This window comes from Echiichthys vipera, assembly GCF_963691815.1.
Source record: "Echiichthys vipera genome assembly, chromosome: 6".
Classification (NCBI taxonomy): Eukaryota; Metazoa; Chordata; class Actinopteri; order Perciformes; family Trachinidae; genus Echiichthys; species Echiichthys vipera.
Window position 1 is genome coordinate 12,123,917 of NC_139831.1, and position 16,688 is coordinate 12,140,604.

The 16,688-nt window shown below is 40.7% G+C and overlaps 1 protein-coding gene across 1 annotated transcript in view; it reads right to left on the reverse strand.

The window, feature by feature from the left end:
- Nucleotides 1-16,688, reverse strand: part of slit3 (slit homolog 3) — a 258,744-nt gene that overhangs the window by 54,130 nt on the left and 187,926 nt on the right. Inside the window, exons 9-15 of the mRNA XM_083915485.1 lie at nt 15,571-15,715; nt 12,285-12,356; nt 10,507-10,578; nt 9,414-9,485; nt 6,407-6,550; nt 5,532-5,695; nt 1,851-2,001 (exon numbers count right to left, since the gene is read on the reverse strand). Coding sequence (XP_083771611.1) covers nt 1,851-2,001; nt 5,532-5,695; nt 6,407-6,550; nt 9,414-9,485; nt 10,507-10,578; nt 12,285-12,356; nt 15,571-15,715 — 820 coding nt within the window. The remainder of the gene's footprint in view (nt 1-1,850; nt 2,002-5,531; nt 5,696-6,406; nt 6,551-9,413; nt 9,486-10,506; nt 10,579-12,284; nt 12,357-15,570; nt 15,716-16,688) is intronic.

Here is a 16,688-nt window from a genome sequence, read left to right on the forward strand (position 1 = left end):
TCAGCTGGAGGGGACACTTTCTAATGACATGCAGGGAGAGTTAAAGATGGAACCACATGGATGAAGCCAAAGTGAAATAACATATTGCAAAGTAGATGTTTGGAAGCAGAAAAGCTACACTGCTTTTAGTGCTGGATTGATTTGCATAATTTGAATGTAAAGTGAACAGAAATTTCTAATCTCTTTACCTTGTGATCAATAGTACTCAGAATGTACAGTTTTATTGAGTGCAAATAATTGACTTAAGATGAATTCATTCATACCTATTGAACACTCTCAAAGAGGATGTTAAGGATTATGTGTCTAATTGTAAGAGTTAAAAAGAAAGACAAAAAGATAGACAGAAGAGAAAAAGAGTGCAAAAATACATAAGCCTTCAGCTCAGCCACAACCTCCCCTGATTTCCCCTGATAAGGCAGGTTACACAGGGCACAACTGGCGTGGGTGTGTTTGTGTGTGTGTGTGTTTGTAGCCTTCAAAAGGCCCACTGGTTGGTTGGCTTCTTAAAGAAATGGCAAGAAAAGGTGCGAGAGAGGGTGTCAAAAATAGTAGAAACTTTGATCCGCCCTCTAACCGAGCATGAAGGACAAAGTTTAGATTTTTGACATGTAGCGCCCTAGGAAAAGATCGAGAGAAAGGGGGGAGGATTGGAGGATACGCAGAGAGAAACAGAACCATATATATATAGAGAGAGGTATTGGGGGCTAATGGTCTGTGGGATACTGACATTATTAGTTATCTAAAGTGGCAGCCATGGTCGGATTCACCGTTTTACAACTAACCTCAATAAACAACCACCCTGCGCCTGCCTTAATGCTGCAGTGGTGCCTTATTCTGCAGCTACTCTCCATTAGTAGCACATCATAGCCATGACACACGCTCTCCATCCCTCACTTACATTTTCAAGCTGTTAAGTGATGCAGCATTATTGGGTAAAACTTTGCCTCTGGCTAGAATCCTATTTCCTGAGTGGAAATATTAGCTCATTGAATATTCAATCAAGTGTCAGGTGCTGAAAGTAAAATGAGGCTGGTGAATTTTAGCAGCAACACACTTTTCTTGTGTCGCAGTTATGAATCAGGTAATCCACTTTTTGGTCTCTGTTGGGGTGTATTTTGTGCATTATGAGCAGTTATTTAAGTCTTTGACCATTTCTCTTTTAACTCAGACCATAGCATTACCATGACATTGGATTTAATGCTTTATTTTCTGTAGCTTAAATGGATTATGAAAACTTTTCTGGCTTTATATCCTAATTCCTTAGCATAATACTATGCTAACATGTTTTCTTTTACATCTGGCAGATTCTAAACATGATTCTAACCTTTTTCATAATCAGTTTATGGTATTCCTTTTGTTTGTTATCTGTTTCACTCTTTCTACTTTTTAGTGGTAAAATGGGACTATTCAGTATTCCAGTGTGAGACCCTTCACCAGACATGATGATGACTCCTTTGGGACTTTGAGGTAGATGGAAAAGACTGTTTAGAGGCATTTTGGTCCGAGAGCTAAAAATGAAAATTGACGTTCACAATGGCGCCCTGAAAAAGGCGAAGAAACAGAGAGAAAAAGGCAAATATGTGTGCGTGCATTGCATATGCGCATATCATTGCATGTATGCAAGCCTAGATTCTTCTGTTTGTACACGTGCATGTTTCCATGTCTATTTAGGGTTGGCCTGAGAAAGACAGAAACTTCTTGACAGGTCTGTGGTATGTTAAAGGATGTGTGACGGTTTGCAGTTTCAGGTTAGAGTGGTCTAACACATGGCTTTCAATCTGTGTGCATGCATCATGTGTTCGCATACAATATGCGATGTGTATGTAGAAATGAAACACCGGCTGGCTTACAGGTCTGTAGTGTGTTCGGGGATATGTGGAGGTACACGGGTCAGTTTGAGATTGGAGCAGTCGACCACGGTGCCTTCACAGCGACATTTCTCTGGACACACCAGATCCTGGAAACACTCCCCACTCAGACGACTACGATAGTCCTCCTGGCCTGCAGAGGAAAGAGGTAGGGAAAGACCAAAAGGGCAAAGAAAGTAATATAGTAGAAAACAGAAAAACAGGGAGGAACGACAGGCAAAAGCATAGACAGCAGGTAGAAGAAAAGCCAAGTAAATTAAGTCAACAGGGGGAGAAGGAGACAGAAAGCAAAAAAGGAGAAGGAGGGCAAGAAAGAAATACCAGATCAGAGAGACAGAAAGTTCACAATGTTAGACTCTTTAAGTTTAAATGCAAATATAATCCCGTTTACACACAAATTGTTCCTGTCATAACCTATAATAAAAGACAACATAGTATCCCAATACATATACAGCCAGCAGGAAAAAACAAAACTTATTCAGCTCAGAGTACATGGCTGCCATTGTGAATCAAATTAACAAACAGATATCCATGTGGTTTTATGGAAACATTTCATTGATAAATGTGGTTTAACCCTGGATGTGTTTTTACTGAACAAGGTGAGCCAGAGACAACTTCTGTTATTTCGATTTAATGTGAACAGATATTATTTATGACCAAGTGCCTTTGGAACGGAGCTAGTTTACATCATGCAGCACTTTTGTTTGTGCACCACAAACACGCTTTATGGTTCTCACGGTTATCATTACCTCTCTCTCTCTCTCTCTCTCTCTCTCTCTCTCTCTCTCTCTCTCTCTCTCTCTCTCTCTCTCTCTCACCAGACTGCTCTGATATTGGCACACAGGTGCTGTTGAGCAAGGCGCCGAACCCCCAACTGCTCGGAGCGCCAAGCCATTTGGCGGCCCCCTTGCTCTGACATCCCTCCATTAGTTGCATGTATATCGGTCCTGTTTGTACAAGTGTGTGTATTCGGGCCTGTGTGTAACCTGAATAACAACAGAGTGAAACAATTTAATAAAGGAACTCTTCTTCTTCTTCTTCTTCTACTTTGTAGCTCATATGTTTTCTGCTTGTCACCGTTAAAGAACTTAGACCACCTATTGAGTGGTAATTTACGATGAGCGACCTTAATTTGAACTCAGTGAATGATCAGTGCTCTATAATATAATGTCTGTCTGTTGGGAGAATTGGTTGGTTAGCTTCTTTGAGTGATGAAATAATTAATATCTTTGGGCTGCCACAAACCTTGTTGGCTGGCAAGTTGACAGGGAGAGCAAGGGAGCGAGAAAAGAAAGAAGGGGAAGGATGAGAGCAAAGAATTGGAGGTGGGAAGGTTTGTATATGCTAAAGGGAAGAAGAGAAGAGCTTTTTTTCTTTAAAGTCCCTCAGTTGGAGCAGAAAAAGGCAAAGCAGTCTGAACAGAGATGGTGGGATCAGTCATGCTAGCCACTGAAGCACTGCCAGCGATTTGACAGTGGAGATAGGAGTGCACATTTTGCCAGATGAAAAGTAGGTATCGTGGGTATGGTTTCGAACATAAACTGCAGCAGTTGGCATGGAGAGAGGGCGGATAACAGCAGTTGTCTGCAAAATTAAAAAATTATACAGCCTCCTGTCAAACACTCAGGGATCAGCAACCTCTGTCATTTTCCTGCACTCACTACAGCCAAATAATGTCTCGCAGCGTGTATTAATTCAACATGCATTTATACGTGAGTGAAATGTCAATCCCACCCCTCTCTCTCACTTGCTAGACATGGCAGCCTTGGGATTATACGTGTTTTAAGTTTAATCAGATTATGTCATTATTGAGTAGATCTAGCCCTGTTCTTCATTGAAATGAATGGGAAGCAGAATCTGAAGTGACTGCACTTTAACAAGCATTTCTCTTTATGTGGTTTGAAACCTTACAAAGACACGGCAATAGTTTCCAGGAGACACAACACTAGGAAAAAAGTAGAAGAGTCTGAAAATTGAGCTGAAATTTAAGTTGGCGGTTGAAAATTCATGGTGGATATGAAAGTTTATGAATTTCTTAAATTATTACTATTTATCACAGATAAAATGATGAAATATTTTGATGTTAGATTACTGTCACCTATCGAACTCTCGACCTATCAATTATTTCAACCACAGTTAGAGCCTCATGCATCAGAGGCCCTACACATATATGCAAACAAAAAAAGCATTTTGCCGTAATTTTGGCTCCATGGTGTATGATTGGCTGGGAGAGGTAGTCGGGTGTGTGCTCGGCGGTCCCTGGCGCTTGACGGAACCATGTGATGCCACAGTAGGCGGGGCCACATGGTTAGATCAAGCACAAGAGACAGCTGCACGAACCAATCAGAATGCAGGTCCACGCAGGAGGAAGGCGGGGCAACAGGGAGCTGCACCAACCAGTCAGGGGGCCAGGGTCCATACGGGATAGGAGATGCAACAGACAGCTGCAGATCCACACAGGAAGGGGACGGGACCAGAGAACTGCCCACCAATAGCGAAAAATGTCCACACAGGTCCAGAGAGGAAGAGGAGATGCAAGGAGAGGCATGGGGCTGCAGACAGCAAGGGCTAAAGCGAAGAGGACAGCTTTAGGAGCTTTTGTAATCTAGTTATCGTGATAAGCTCCATGGGCATGAGTACCGACATTAAGGGCTTGCTTAACACTGAGACCCTCCATGCTAAAAATGTACCACATGTGCTCATGATACTGAAAAGCACTTTGGATAAAAGCCATCACTATGTAATAGTATTGGTAATGCTATTTATAGTGTACCCGGTTTAGGCTAGGACATACCATTTTAGAGAACAATACAGGTAGAAATCTAATTTCACCAAATGGTCAATCTTACAGCCCCCCCTCCCCTTTTTTTTTTTTTTTTTTTTTACAGCACACTGATGTAGCGAAGATGCCTGTGATGGTTTTCCAAATATTTCTATTTCTGTTACATTTGCTGTTATATTTTCATATTTTCATCATATAAAGCAAAACATCTGCTACATATAGTAGTAGTAGTTATTTGCTTATTGTAATAATGCTTTCTATTAAAAAGAAATAAAGGCCAAAACCAAATCTGTCTTTTTAAAACAGAAAGTTTTGTTAATGGTCTTTTGGTCTACTTTACGTTGAGGGTGTATGAGCAATTTAGGGCGTGTATCCTTTGTGTTGGCTGATTTTATTTGTGCGTTATGAGACAAGTTTTGCCAGGATATCTCCTGACTGGCTCCCCATTAAATAACAATAACAACACACAAAATATGTCACAATACACAGACACACATTCGTTCACACGCTCACACAAGTGGGCGATCACAATCTATGGCCGGTCCCTGCTGAGTAAGTTATTGTGCTGCTTCAGTATACTGAAATGGTCTGTGTTGTAATTAGTGAGACCCATGGCTCGTATCAAAGGAAATCACAGTAATAAAATAACACCACAGACGGACATAAAGGCTGCATGTGAATGCTTGTGTCTGTTTCAGTAAACGCACATAAATTTCTAATTGCACACATAAACCTCCATGTTTTTAGAACTATCATGTTTTAGTTTTCTATCATGACATTTTACTGTTCACCAGATAAAAACGTGTCTTTATTAACCTTCAGAGGGGACTCACTGCACGTTTGCTTGTGTTTAGGTGTGTCTGTATGAACTCATCTCCTACCTGTGCACCTGAACTTCTTGCCTTTAACCTGGCTGATGCGCTTGTTAGCCAACCTTCTGGGGTGGCTGCAGCGCGCTCCACTGGTCTCAATAGGGTTGTCAAACAGGTAGTCTGCCAGCCACTTCAGATGACAGTCACACATAAAGGGATTCTGGGCAAGATGACTGAGAGGAAGAGAGGAAGATACGTTTGTCACAGGACAAAAAAAGAAGAGGTCCACACAGTTACTTCGGTCTCAGTTTTCATGTGTTTTTTTAATGATCTCATGATGTTTAAGGAGTGTATAACAAGTGACTTCAACATCACAGTCATACATGTGTAGTCCACTTAATTTGCTGTGCGTCGTGTTATCTGTGCCATTCACTCCGATATACTTGAAATATTTCAACTCATATACACGTGATGCAAATTTTGCGTTGTGCAACTTTGTGTCTATTTGTGTCTGTTCCCATCTTTGTATTGACTTTGTTTGTAATTGAGTTGCCCAATTTGGCCAGAGTGAACACAACTTAAGTATGTTGGCTCCTCCCTCTGTCAGTCTGGATAATCATCTTCACACATCAATGTATAACTTTATGGGTTAAAAGTAACAATGCTGCAACTAATGATTATTTTCACTATTTACTGTCTATTTATCAGCTGGATTAATCATTTCATCTATGAAGCGTTTAAAAAAAGGAATAAAATGTCACAGTCCCAAACTTTAATACATTACATTTCTTGTTATCTATTAAAAAGAAAGCACACGACACATTTTAGAAGCTGGAACAAGAAAGTACTTGGCTTGAAACCATAAACAGATGCTCAAGATAGCTGTTGATTTATTTAAATAGTTGTAGCTGTTTTCATGGAACAAAAAAGTTGACTATACTTACAGGGTCTTGACGGAGCGCAGAGGGGCGAATAGTCCTTTGCTGATGGTTTGCAGTTTGTTGTCGTACAGTGACAGCAGGTTGAGGTTCTGCAGGTCTTGGAAGGTGTTGACTCTCAAACAGTTAATTTTGTTGGCATTCAGCAGCCTGAAACACAAGCAAGAGCCAGTTGTTATTTATCTGTGTTTTTTTTTTAGCTTTATTATCTTGGTGCCACACAAACAAAACATAAACGCACAGGCAGATGAGATCATTTATTTTTCCCAGATGCATCTCTATTGTGAAACCAAAACTTTTCTCCCCTGTCCTCTTTTTCTTCTCCCTATCTCGTCCCCTATCCCTCCCTGTAGCCTCTACTACCCTCTCCACACGGTCATTATTATATATTTTTTGGATGTTACTCATAGATCTGAAAATTGCGATCTTATAATTTCCCTCTTTCTGTTCTAGGGCAGGAGGCGAATATCTGTGGAGTATGTTTGGTGGGAGAGTAATATCTTGTGTTCGATGGGAAGGACAGATGGCGAAGAGGGAAAAAGGGGGAAAAAGAAGGAGGAAGAGAAGAGATAGACAAATTGAGATAGGATGGAGGAAATGATGGAGTGAGACAGTGAGGGACAGGTGAAAATTTCATCTTGAGTGACACAGATATACAATTAATTGAGAGATGTTGGCAGCCAGAATGGAGGAGAGAGAGAAAGGGAAATGAAATGTGATAGAGGGATTAGACAAATGACAGGAAAGGTTTGCACCTCCATCCTTACCTGCATCTCTTTCTTATATATACACACAAACACACACACACACACACACACGCACACACACACACACACACACACACACACACACACACACACACACACACACACACCTCTGCGACATATCCACGCCTCATTAGGCAGCTCACAGGGGGAACTAATTACTTGAAACTGCACCAGTAAAACAAAGCTGCGCCGACAATATAAACAGCAGACAGGTAGCTATACAAAGGAATAAACAAATCTTTGTCCTGGAAGGTTGACTTGCTGCTTTATTCACCAGTGAAACTCATAACAGCGTCTTGAAATGCCTGACAAAATGACCGGCTTGTTGGAGCTTTTCTTATAAATATTGAAAGACACATTCCCTTTCAACCCGTGCTGAGCGACAGCAACATCCACAGGCAGTGTGTTTGTGGGATTGACCAATCAATCAGGTGGCAAGACATGAACATTAACCAGTCATTGAGTACTTTTTTTATTAATTGATCAAAGCAGACACAAATATAAAGCATTTAGTGTTTTACCGTTTAGTATAATTATGATCGGGGGGAAACTAAATGTTAATGATGTCACCTTATACAATTACTCTTCACTCTCTTTTTTTAAATCTACATTGCTATGTTTTTCCATATGTCTTCTTCCTCATGTCCATATTCACTTTCTCCCCATCTTTCCCTCTCCATCAATCCATTGTTTTATCATCCAACCGCACCCCTCCCCCTTCTCTGCCTTGTCTGACTATGCACCATGCATCCCAATGATCCACCTAAGCCCGTAAAAGGTGATTGTGGGTTAGATTCACTCATCCTCATTCTCTTCGCTTCGCTTCACTTTACGACGGAAAAGCCCAGAACATCAGCTGTTTCTGCAGTGTACTGCGGCATTTGCCAGGACCATATGCCACATATAGTACTGTACCAATGCAGCCATTATAGGAGTCCACATTTTTACTGCATGCTGAACCGCTGCTGCAGTTTGAACCTCTGCCGTTGAGTTTTTATTACAGAACATCTATTTGGTTCATGTTGATCATTTAAGAAAGACTATTCTATAAACACACACACACACACACACACACACACACACACACACACACACACACACACACACACACACACACACACACACACACACACACACACACACACACACACATTGATTGTAGTTGCTACTTTGCAGTGGAGATGATGACTAAGATTTGCTCTTTCTCATAAAATCCCCACTCTGTATATTGAAGCTCGTAAAATTGGCCTTAACTGTGATCATGGAACAAAGGTAATCTACTGTAGATATGGCTCTCTGGTGTCAAATCACCAATCATCATCATCATCATCTTAATCACGGAATATTAAGTTTAACTCTACACATGGATACAGCCAAACCCACTTACCATTGTAATGCTCCAATTGGAGTCAACATAATGGCAAGATTACAGCATTGCTGATTTTAATCCAGGTCTGTGTCATGGCAGTGTTTGGCCTGTCTCTGTGGTGGAAGTCCCCGCAGCAGATCTCCGATGCTCTTTTCCACCATGGAGACAGGCTGAACACCATTCATCTAAACATGTTTCCCAAATTGCCAGGACAAAGATCTGGATTAGAATTGATAGTGTCTCTTTAGAAATTAAATAAATTAAATATAACAATGGTTCAATACTCTGGGATCATTTTTTATTTTCACAGAAAAGCCAAATATCACAAACACACACACACACACACACACACACACACACACACACACACACACACACACACACACACACACACACACACACACACACACACACACACACACACACACACACACACACGCACATACACGCACATACACGCACATACACACACATAAAATGATATTGAGAAAATGCACATTGTTCCTGCCAAAATAATCTGGAACCTTCTCTTTACCTTTTGCAATGTGTTACTATAAAATTAACAATGCAAAAAATGCAAATGCACGTGAACACTGACAGGTAGCGCCCCCCCCCCCCCCCCCCCACACACACACATGTGACTGAAGTTGCCACGTTCATTAGTTTGTCCTTTTCTAAAGGAAACTGTAGCTGTACAGACTTCAGACCTGACTGTTAGAAATCCATGACAATATGTGTGTTTAATGTTTAGTTCATCTCCATTTTTGAGTGTGATATTGCTTTGTTTACTGACTTATGTAATTCATTGTTTTCTGGGGGGACCACACACATTCACACGGGTGCAAACATAAGAAAGGACAATACAAACAGTACTTACAGTAGTTGCAGGGAAGCCAGTCCGTCAAACAATCCCTTGGGCAGCTCTGTGATTTTGTTGCCATACAACACCCTGCACAGGACAGTTAAAACAACATCATTTAGGTAGACGTGTTTACAAAGCTGTCACTGACTCTTTGACACTTGTGTGGTCTGAAGCCGGTTGCAAAGCACAGTAAACACTTTGTTGTTTTGTGAACATTATTCTTGCTCTAATATGCCACTGGAGAGGAGTGTGATACAGCATTTTAATCCATTAAATTGTGTTAAGTTGCTGTTACGATGAACAGCATATAGTGAATAAGAAGTAAATATACTTTTTGAGGATTTAACTGGTATCCCTTCACATTTTGTGACAGGATATACTACAGTGCTGTCTTTCAAGTTAAGGATTGAGATGATATTTTCAATGTAATTATGAAATTAAGTTTATCTGGAAAAATAATAATAATTTTCAACACGTGTTATGCTTCTTCTCAACATTGCAGAATTGCTGCCTGCCCAGTTTTGTAAGAATTGGCTATCTACAGGACCTGGAAGTATGCAAACTCCGATTGATAAAGCACTGGCTGAGAGGTCGGCTCTTGTGGCCGCTCTGACCACAATAGTATTAACGACTAGACATTTGCTGGCCATATGACTCATTTGATCTTTAAAAACTAAAATCATGTTTGAGATGTGCTTCCAAATGTAGTTGCAACCATTTAATTCACTTGAGCAATTTTATACTTTTGCTACATCACGTAGCAGCATCGTTCCTCTCAGTGACATTCCTGTTCAACTGTCTCGGCTCTGTGTGTGTCTGCTCAGTTTCAACACCCAGAGTTCACCTTGTCTACCCCTTCTTGTCTGTCTGTCTCATTTTCATGCTCCAGATTGATTTAAATTAAACTGTCCTTCATGTTCACATTCACCCTCACACACATGCATGCACTGACTGATTACAGGCACGTACAATGACACACGCACGAGCATATACAAAGGCACACACAGCTGGTTGTCAACATCGACAGCGACAACATTTTTATTTGCTAAATGTCTGGAAACGCAATTACTTTCCTGTCTGAATATGTATGTGTGTATGTCATACTTACAATGAGGTGAGTGAGCGAAGGCCGCTGAAAGCATCGGCAGCAATGTCGGAAATCTGGTTCTTACTCAGATCACTGGGAGGGGGAGAGAGGGGGGGGGGGGGGTAAGTGCAAGTGTGGTTCATTCTCTGTGAATGCCCTAGAACTGTCTAACAAATGATCATGAGAGAATATATCAGCAGAGGTCAAGGCAAGGGAACAGGAGTAAAAAAAAAGTAAGAAGGGCTGAATGTGTAAGTAAATGAGGGAGAAAGAGAGAGGGAGAGAGAGAGAGAGAGAGAGAGAGAGAGAGAGAGATGGACAGAGTGAGGGAAAGAAATGCCGTGACAGAAAAGAGAGAAAGAGTTGAAGACAGAGAGAGAAACTGGAAGCGATGACATGTTAAGTGCAGTTCATGTCATTCACTTCCACAGCTGTAAGATATATTATTTAACACTTCTGTGGAGGTTAAAACCCTATCTGTGTGTGTGTGTGTGTGTGTGTGTGTGTGTGTGTGTGTGTGTGTGTGTGTGTGTGTGTGTGTGTGTACATGTGTTGATAGATGGGTGAACAACCGTAAAACCTTGCACAAGTCTGCAAGTATGGCATTTTCAGCCATTTGCATTATGAGGACATTTTTCACCAGTTGTTTTATATCTGTGGGTGTATGTGTGAAAGAAACAAGAAGAGATTAACTCTGTGGTGTGTGTGTGTGTGTGCGTGTGTGTGTGTATGTGTGTGTGTGTGTGTATGTGTGTGTGTGTGTGTGTGTGTGTGTGTGTGTGTGTGTGTGTGTGTGTGTGTGTGTGTGTGTGTGTGTGTGTGTGTGTGTGTGTGTGTGTGTGTGCATGTTGGTTTGACCCATAGATTAGACATACTGTGTGTCCTTCTTTTTGACTATTTCGTCTCACAATCTTTAAATGTTCCAGAAATCAGCAACTGATTGTGCATCTGCTAATTAAAGTTTTAGATTCAAACCATTTTCTGCTACTGAGGTAAAAATCTTTACCTGAAATAAATAAAACCATATGTGAAGATCCTGACAACTTATATCCATATTTTGTTAAAAATTCCTGCAGACTGAACTCTTTCAATTATCAGATGTATTTCTATCTTTACCTTGTTTCCATTTTTTGCACTGGTGTCTTTTATAGTACTACTAGTATCAATTTAGAAAACATCTAGCTTAATTACTGCTGAAGCGATGATTGCTAATATTACTGAAGCCCTAGACAAGAATCAGGACCATTCAGCCTTTTTAATTGATTTTTTTTTTCTAAAGCCTCTGACCTAGTAAATCATGTCATGCTGAGAATGATTAACATACCGATGTCTGACAAAGCAGTCGGGGGGTTAAAAAATGATCTCAGGGTGGTGAAAGTCAATGGGCTCAGTTTATGCTGGATTACTGTACTTAACCTTGGAGTGCCCCAAGGCTCTACACTGGGTCTGCTTTATTTTCTGATCACATTAAAGATTTAGGGGTGAGCGTGCCAGAAACTTGTTGTTATGCAGATGATGCAGTCGTTGTAGTCGACCTCAGCAAGACTTAACTGGTTAAATAAATGAATAGAAGAATAAATAAATAATGCATCCATGTCTGGTGCCAGTATGAAAAGATTGTTGCTAAGTCTTAACGTGAGCTAAGCTTTTTTCATGCATATCAGTGCATATGTGTATGCTTGCAACACTGTGTGCATCCACATACATATGTGTGTGTGTGTGTGTGTGTGTGTGTGTGTGTGTCTGTGTGTGCGTGTGTATTTGAGACTGTGTATGAAGTTTTATCCAGACAGACTTACATCCTCTTGAGCTTCTTGTAGGCAGAAAAGGCTCCTGCTGGGACACTTTTAATCAAGTTCTGCTCCAAGCGACTGAGAGAGAGAGAAAGAGAGTAGGGAGGGGTGGGAAAAAGAAGAAGTTAGATGATATTTAACAATCCCTTCAAATTAATTCAACGGGTACATTACCCCTAAAACATACAATGAGAACATTTGAATATAACTTCAACATTAATCAGAAAATCTTAAATTAATTTCATTTTACTTTCAATGTTGAATTTCAATGACAGAGAAGTAATTGGTTATCATGAAGTCCTGTTAAGCCCAAAACCTCAGTCAAGCACAAGCGCGCAAAAAGTTCAGAAGGCGGCTGTTCCAATCAACACCTACACAATATTTCTGCAGGTTGGTCTCTGCTTTGCAGCAGCAGCTGTTCAAGGTCACTCAGTGTGAACTGTTGGGTTGAATTTTGCAACTCAGCAGGAATGGGCTTACCTCAGACCGACAGGAGAATCGGAGAAACTACAACCTGGACTGCTGGCCACAATTGCTCAGTAGTGTTTCCAATTGCAAAGTACTAGCTAACTGGCTACAGCAAACTTTCTGTCTCAACCACAGTGAAATGGAGGTTTCAGTGAACAATGTGTCCATGGGGCATTTGGTTTGAGCAGCACTATATTAACATTTTTTACTTTCGAATCCTAATTCCTAATTCATATTCTTTTATTTTAATACTTTATTTATTGCTCTGATGGAGCCACAGTCATCTCTTCTTTAGATACGGTCAGACTGAATTTGTAAACACGTAAGATTCCTCAACTTTTTCAGGCTAAGGGCAAAGGGAATTTCTCTCTTTCTCTGGAAGATTGCATACTTGTTACACCATCTATTACCATGTGGGGAGCCATCAGAACTAAGCAATAAGCCCTCATTTGGGGAAATATATGTAGTTTAGTTTCTGCTCTCCTGATGGTCTATCATACACATTCATCTACTGTATGTAGCTCGTGCATTCTTCATAACTGACTGAGATGAGAATAAAAAGTGACAAGCTGCAGCACAAAATTAAGTAAATGAAAGGAAGAAAAGGAGAGAGAGAGAGAGAGAGAGAAAAAAAATAGAAGGAGAGTGGGAATTTAGGACAACAATGGAGAAATCAGAGAGGAAAAGTGTAGATAACAGGGGAAAAGAGAGGAAAAATCAAGAGGAAGATGCGGTAAGGTCCCAAGGCCAGCCACAGGGTCAGCTGTCAGAATGATTAATGAGAACAAATCCACCCTTCTTCTTCCTCTCCACCTCCTCTTTAGTCCCCACCCCCACCCTAACTGTCTTTAAAAAATGAAACGCTTATTTGGTCCAGGCTTTAAATGAAAACACCCCTTACAGGTGGCTGTTTCTTGGCTCATGTCCCTTTCTAAATTCGCGTACCTCCAACCGCTGGCAAGCAACAACACTTTATTTCTACTGAAGGGTCAAAATAAATCAAGGATGTACAGATATTGACGGAGACAATCTGCACACACAACAAGTAACAAATTATATCTGGGGGCTTTAAAACAAGGTTAAGTCAAAGACACTTAGAGGCTCAATATCAAAGGATGTATTAAGGGGAAGACATTTCAAGAGGCAATATAAAAAATCTATAAGGTGAGGCGGCGATTAAACGGCAACTGAAGCAGGAGATGGGTTTGGCAGGTGAGCGTGTTCAAAATGGGCTGAGACACATGCACGCACGTACGCACATGCACACGCACGCACACACACACACAAAGACACACACACACACACACACACACACACACACACACACACACACACACACACACACACACACACACACAGTTGATGTTCTAATGATGTTAAACGCCTTGAGACAAAACTGTTTGGCTAAATTGCTTTATGAATGTAAATGACTTGAAGAGACAACGGCAACTGAAGCAGGAGATGGGTTTGGCAGGTGAGCGTGTTCACAATGGGCTGAGACACATGCACACACACACACACACACACACACACACACACACACACACACACACACACACACACACACACACGCACACTCTCACACACACATGCACACACACACGCACACTCTCACACACACACACACGCACACTTACTTACTCACTCACACACACACACACACACGTAAGTGCACAATGCAATTTGTCCTTACTGGAGGTCTGACAATACATCATCTGATTATACTCTATTGTTTCAGGCAATAGCAACAACATTTATTAAAATGGATCAAATGTAATCTGTAAGTGTGTTTGACCCTTCAAGAATGTGTGTTTGTGTGTGTGTGTGTGTGTATGTACGTACCTGTAATTCGTGCATACTCTGCTTGCACATACAAAACTGGTGTGTCTGCATATATCCGTGTGCATTTGTGTGTGAATCTATTACTTATGCTGGGGAGGTATAGCAGTATTCACATAGCGTTGCAGGGGAGAATTGCTCCCTTACTCAGAGAGCAATCAACCAGCTGTCCTCTGTCTAAACAAACAGCGTACAACGATCAATAGGGATATCAAACACATCCTACTGTGGTGTGTGTGTGCGTGTGTGTGTGTTTTAATGTGTAAGAGACAGAAAGGAGGAGGGGGGCTGAAGAGAGGGCAAAGCGTATGAGTGTGTAAAAGAAGGAGTTTTCTGCAATCAGGTAAAATGTGAGGTCTAGTTCATGGTGAATCAAAGTATCTACAGATCTGTGTGTTGTGTGTATGTATAAAGTGTTGCAGTGTAAATTTGCATTCAAACTGGCTTCCAAATAGTTCTGAAGTGGCAATTGCTATTTTTCTTATAAAAAGTTCAAAATGTCACGTTCAGAAGACAAAGTATAAAATCACTACTATTTTACACACACACACACACACACACACACACACACACACACACACACACACACACACACACACACACACACACACACACACACACACACACACACACACACACACACACACACACACACACACACACACGCATACAACCAGTATAACAGTAAAATATGTTGTGTTAAATTAATAAAAAGAAGGAGAAACATCATTTTGTTGCGCAAAAGCAAATAATTTACACGGTAGACAATTTGGATAATTTTAAAATGGGCCCTTCATGATCAACACATAATACACATACTGACATAGCATGCAAAAATACAAGTGTGAAAAGCCTGTAAGAATATGGAGAAATATAAAAAACAAGAATTATCTGTAAAATGTGCTTTGTGTGAACAAGTCAGTTGTTACCATACATAACACATTACTGAAAATATGTATCATTTAAGTAAAATAAAGAAGCTTACATCTCCACGATGCCCTCAGGGAGGTTAGCCGGTATTTCAGTGAGGCCTTTACGACGACAATCCACTATGTTGTTGTTACAGCTGCAGCTGGGTGGACACACGGCCACCTGAGGAACACAAGTCCTCAACTCTGTCTGTGCTGGACCTGGAGACAGCAATATACAAATAATATATATAAAACATCAAATAGACATGGGTGGCTTTAATGTGTTCGAAAAACAAGATCACTTTTTTGTCATCTTCAGGGGGGAGTTTTAATGTCCCATGGTCATATTGTTTCAGAATAATTTGCATCCTGCGAAGAATACAAGTCTTTGGGGGAAGCATGCCATTTGTATGGTGCGAAACAGAAAAAGTTGCAATATTAAGTGAATAGTACTACTAAATATTGTCTGGTCATAGAATGTACACAAAAATATTGCTGGATAGGAAGACGGAAGCCTGGGAACATAGGGAAAGAGAGATAGGAACACGAAATAGTAAAGGAGGAAGAAAGGAAAGAAGGGACAAATGGAGGTATAAAATGAAGTAATAACAAGAGAAAGAGAAAAAGACAGCTTGTTACTGACACGTACAGTAAGGGAGGGAATGGAGAAAAGAGCAGGTCTTCCATGGAGTATGCAGACAGAAAAGAAGAGGCTTAAAGCTAATAAAGAGAGCACAGCCTGACAGTCTATTAGAACAGAGAGCTGAATCAGAAGCCTATAAACAGTTCCTATACTATCTGCAGCTGATAACGCCGCTGCTCTTATACTGGCCTTTTAGCTGATTACGCGCTCTACATGGTGTAATTCTTTCAGTGCTATAAACTTAATACTGAGCTGTCTGGGGATGATAACAACACTGCCTGTAATTATTGCTTTTATTTTTATTACATTCCCTGCATTGAAGACCTCTACGTCAAACAGTCTCTACCGTCAACAGCACTAGGTTCAATCTTCCACTTTCACTCTGTGAGTCCTACTTCTATCGGTGTTGCTGAATAGTTCTAGGGTAAACTTCTTTTACTTTTTAATAACTTTAGAGGCTGAATTTCTTTCTTAACGTGTTGCAGCTCATGTGTCAATTTGATGTAGCTGCAATGGAGAAAACTGGCAAAAATATTTTCTTCCATGGAC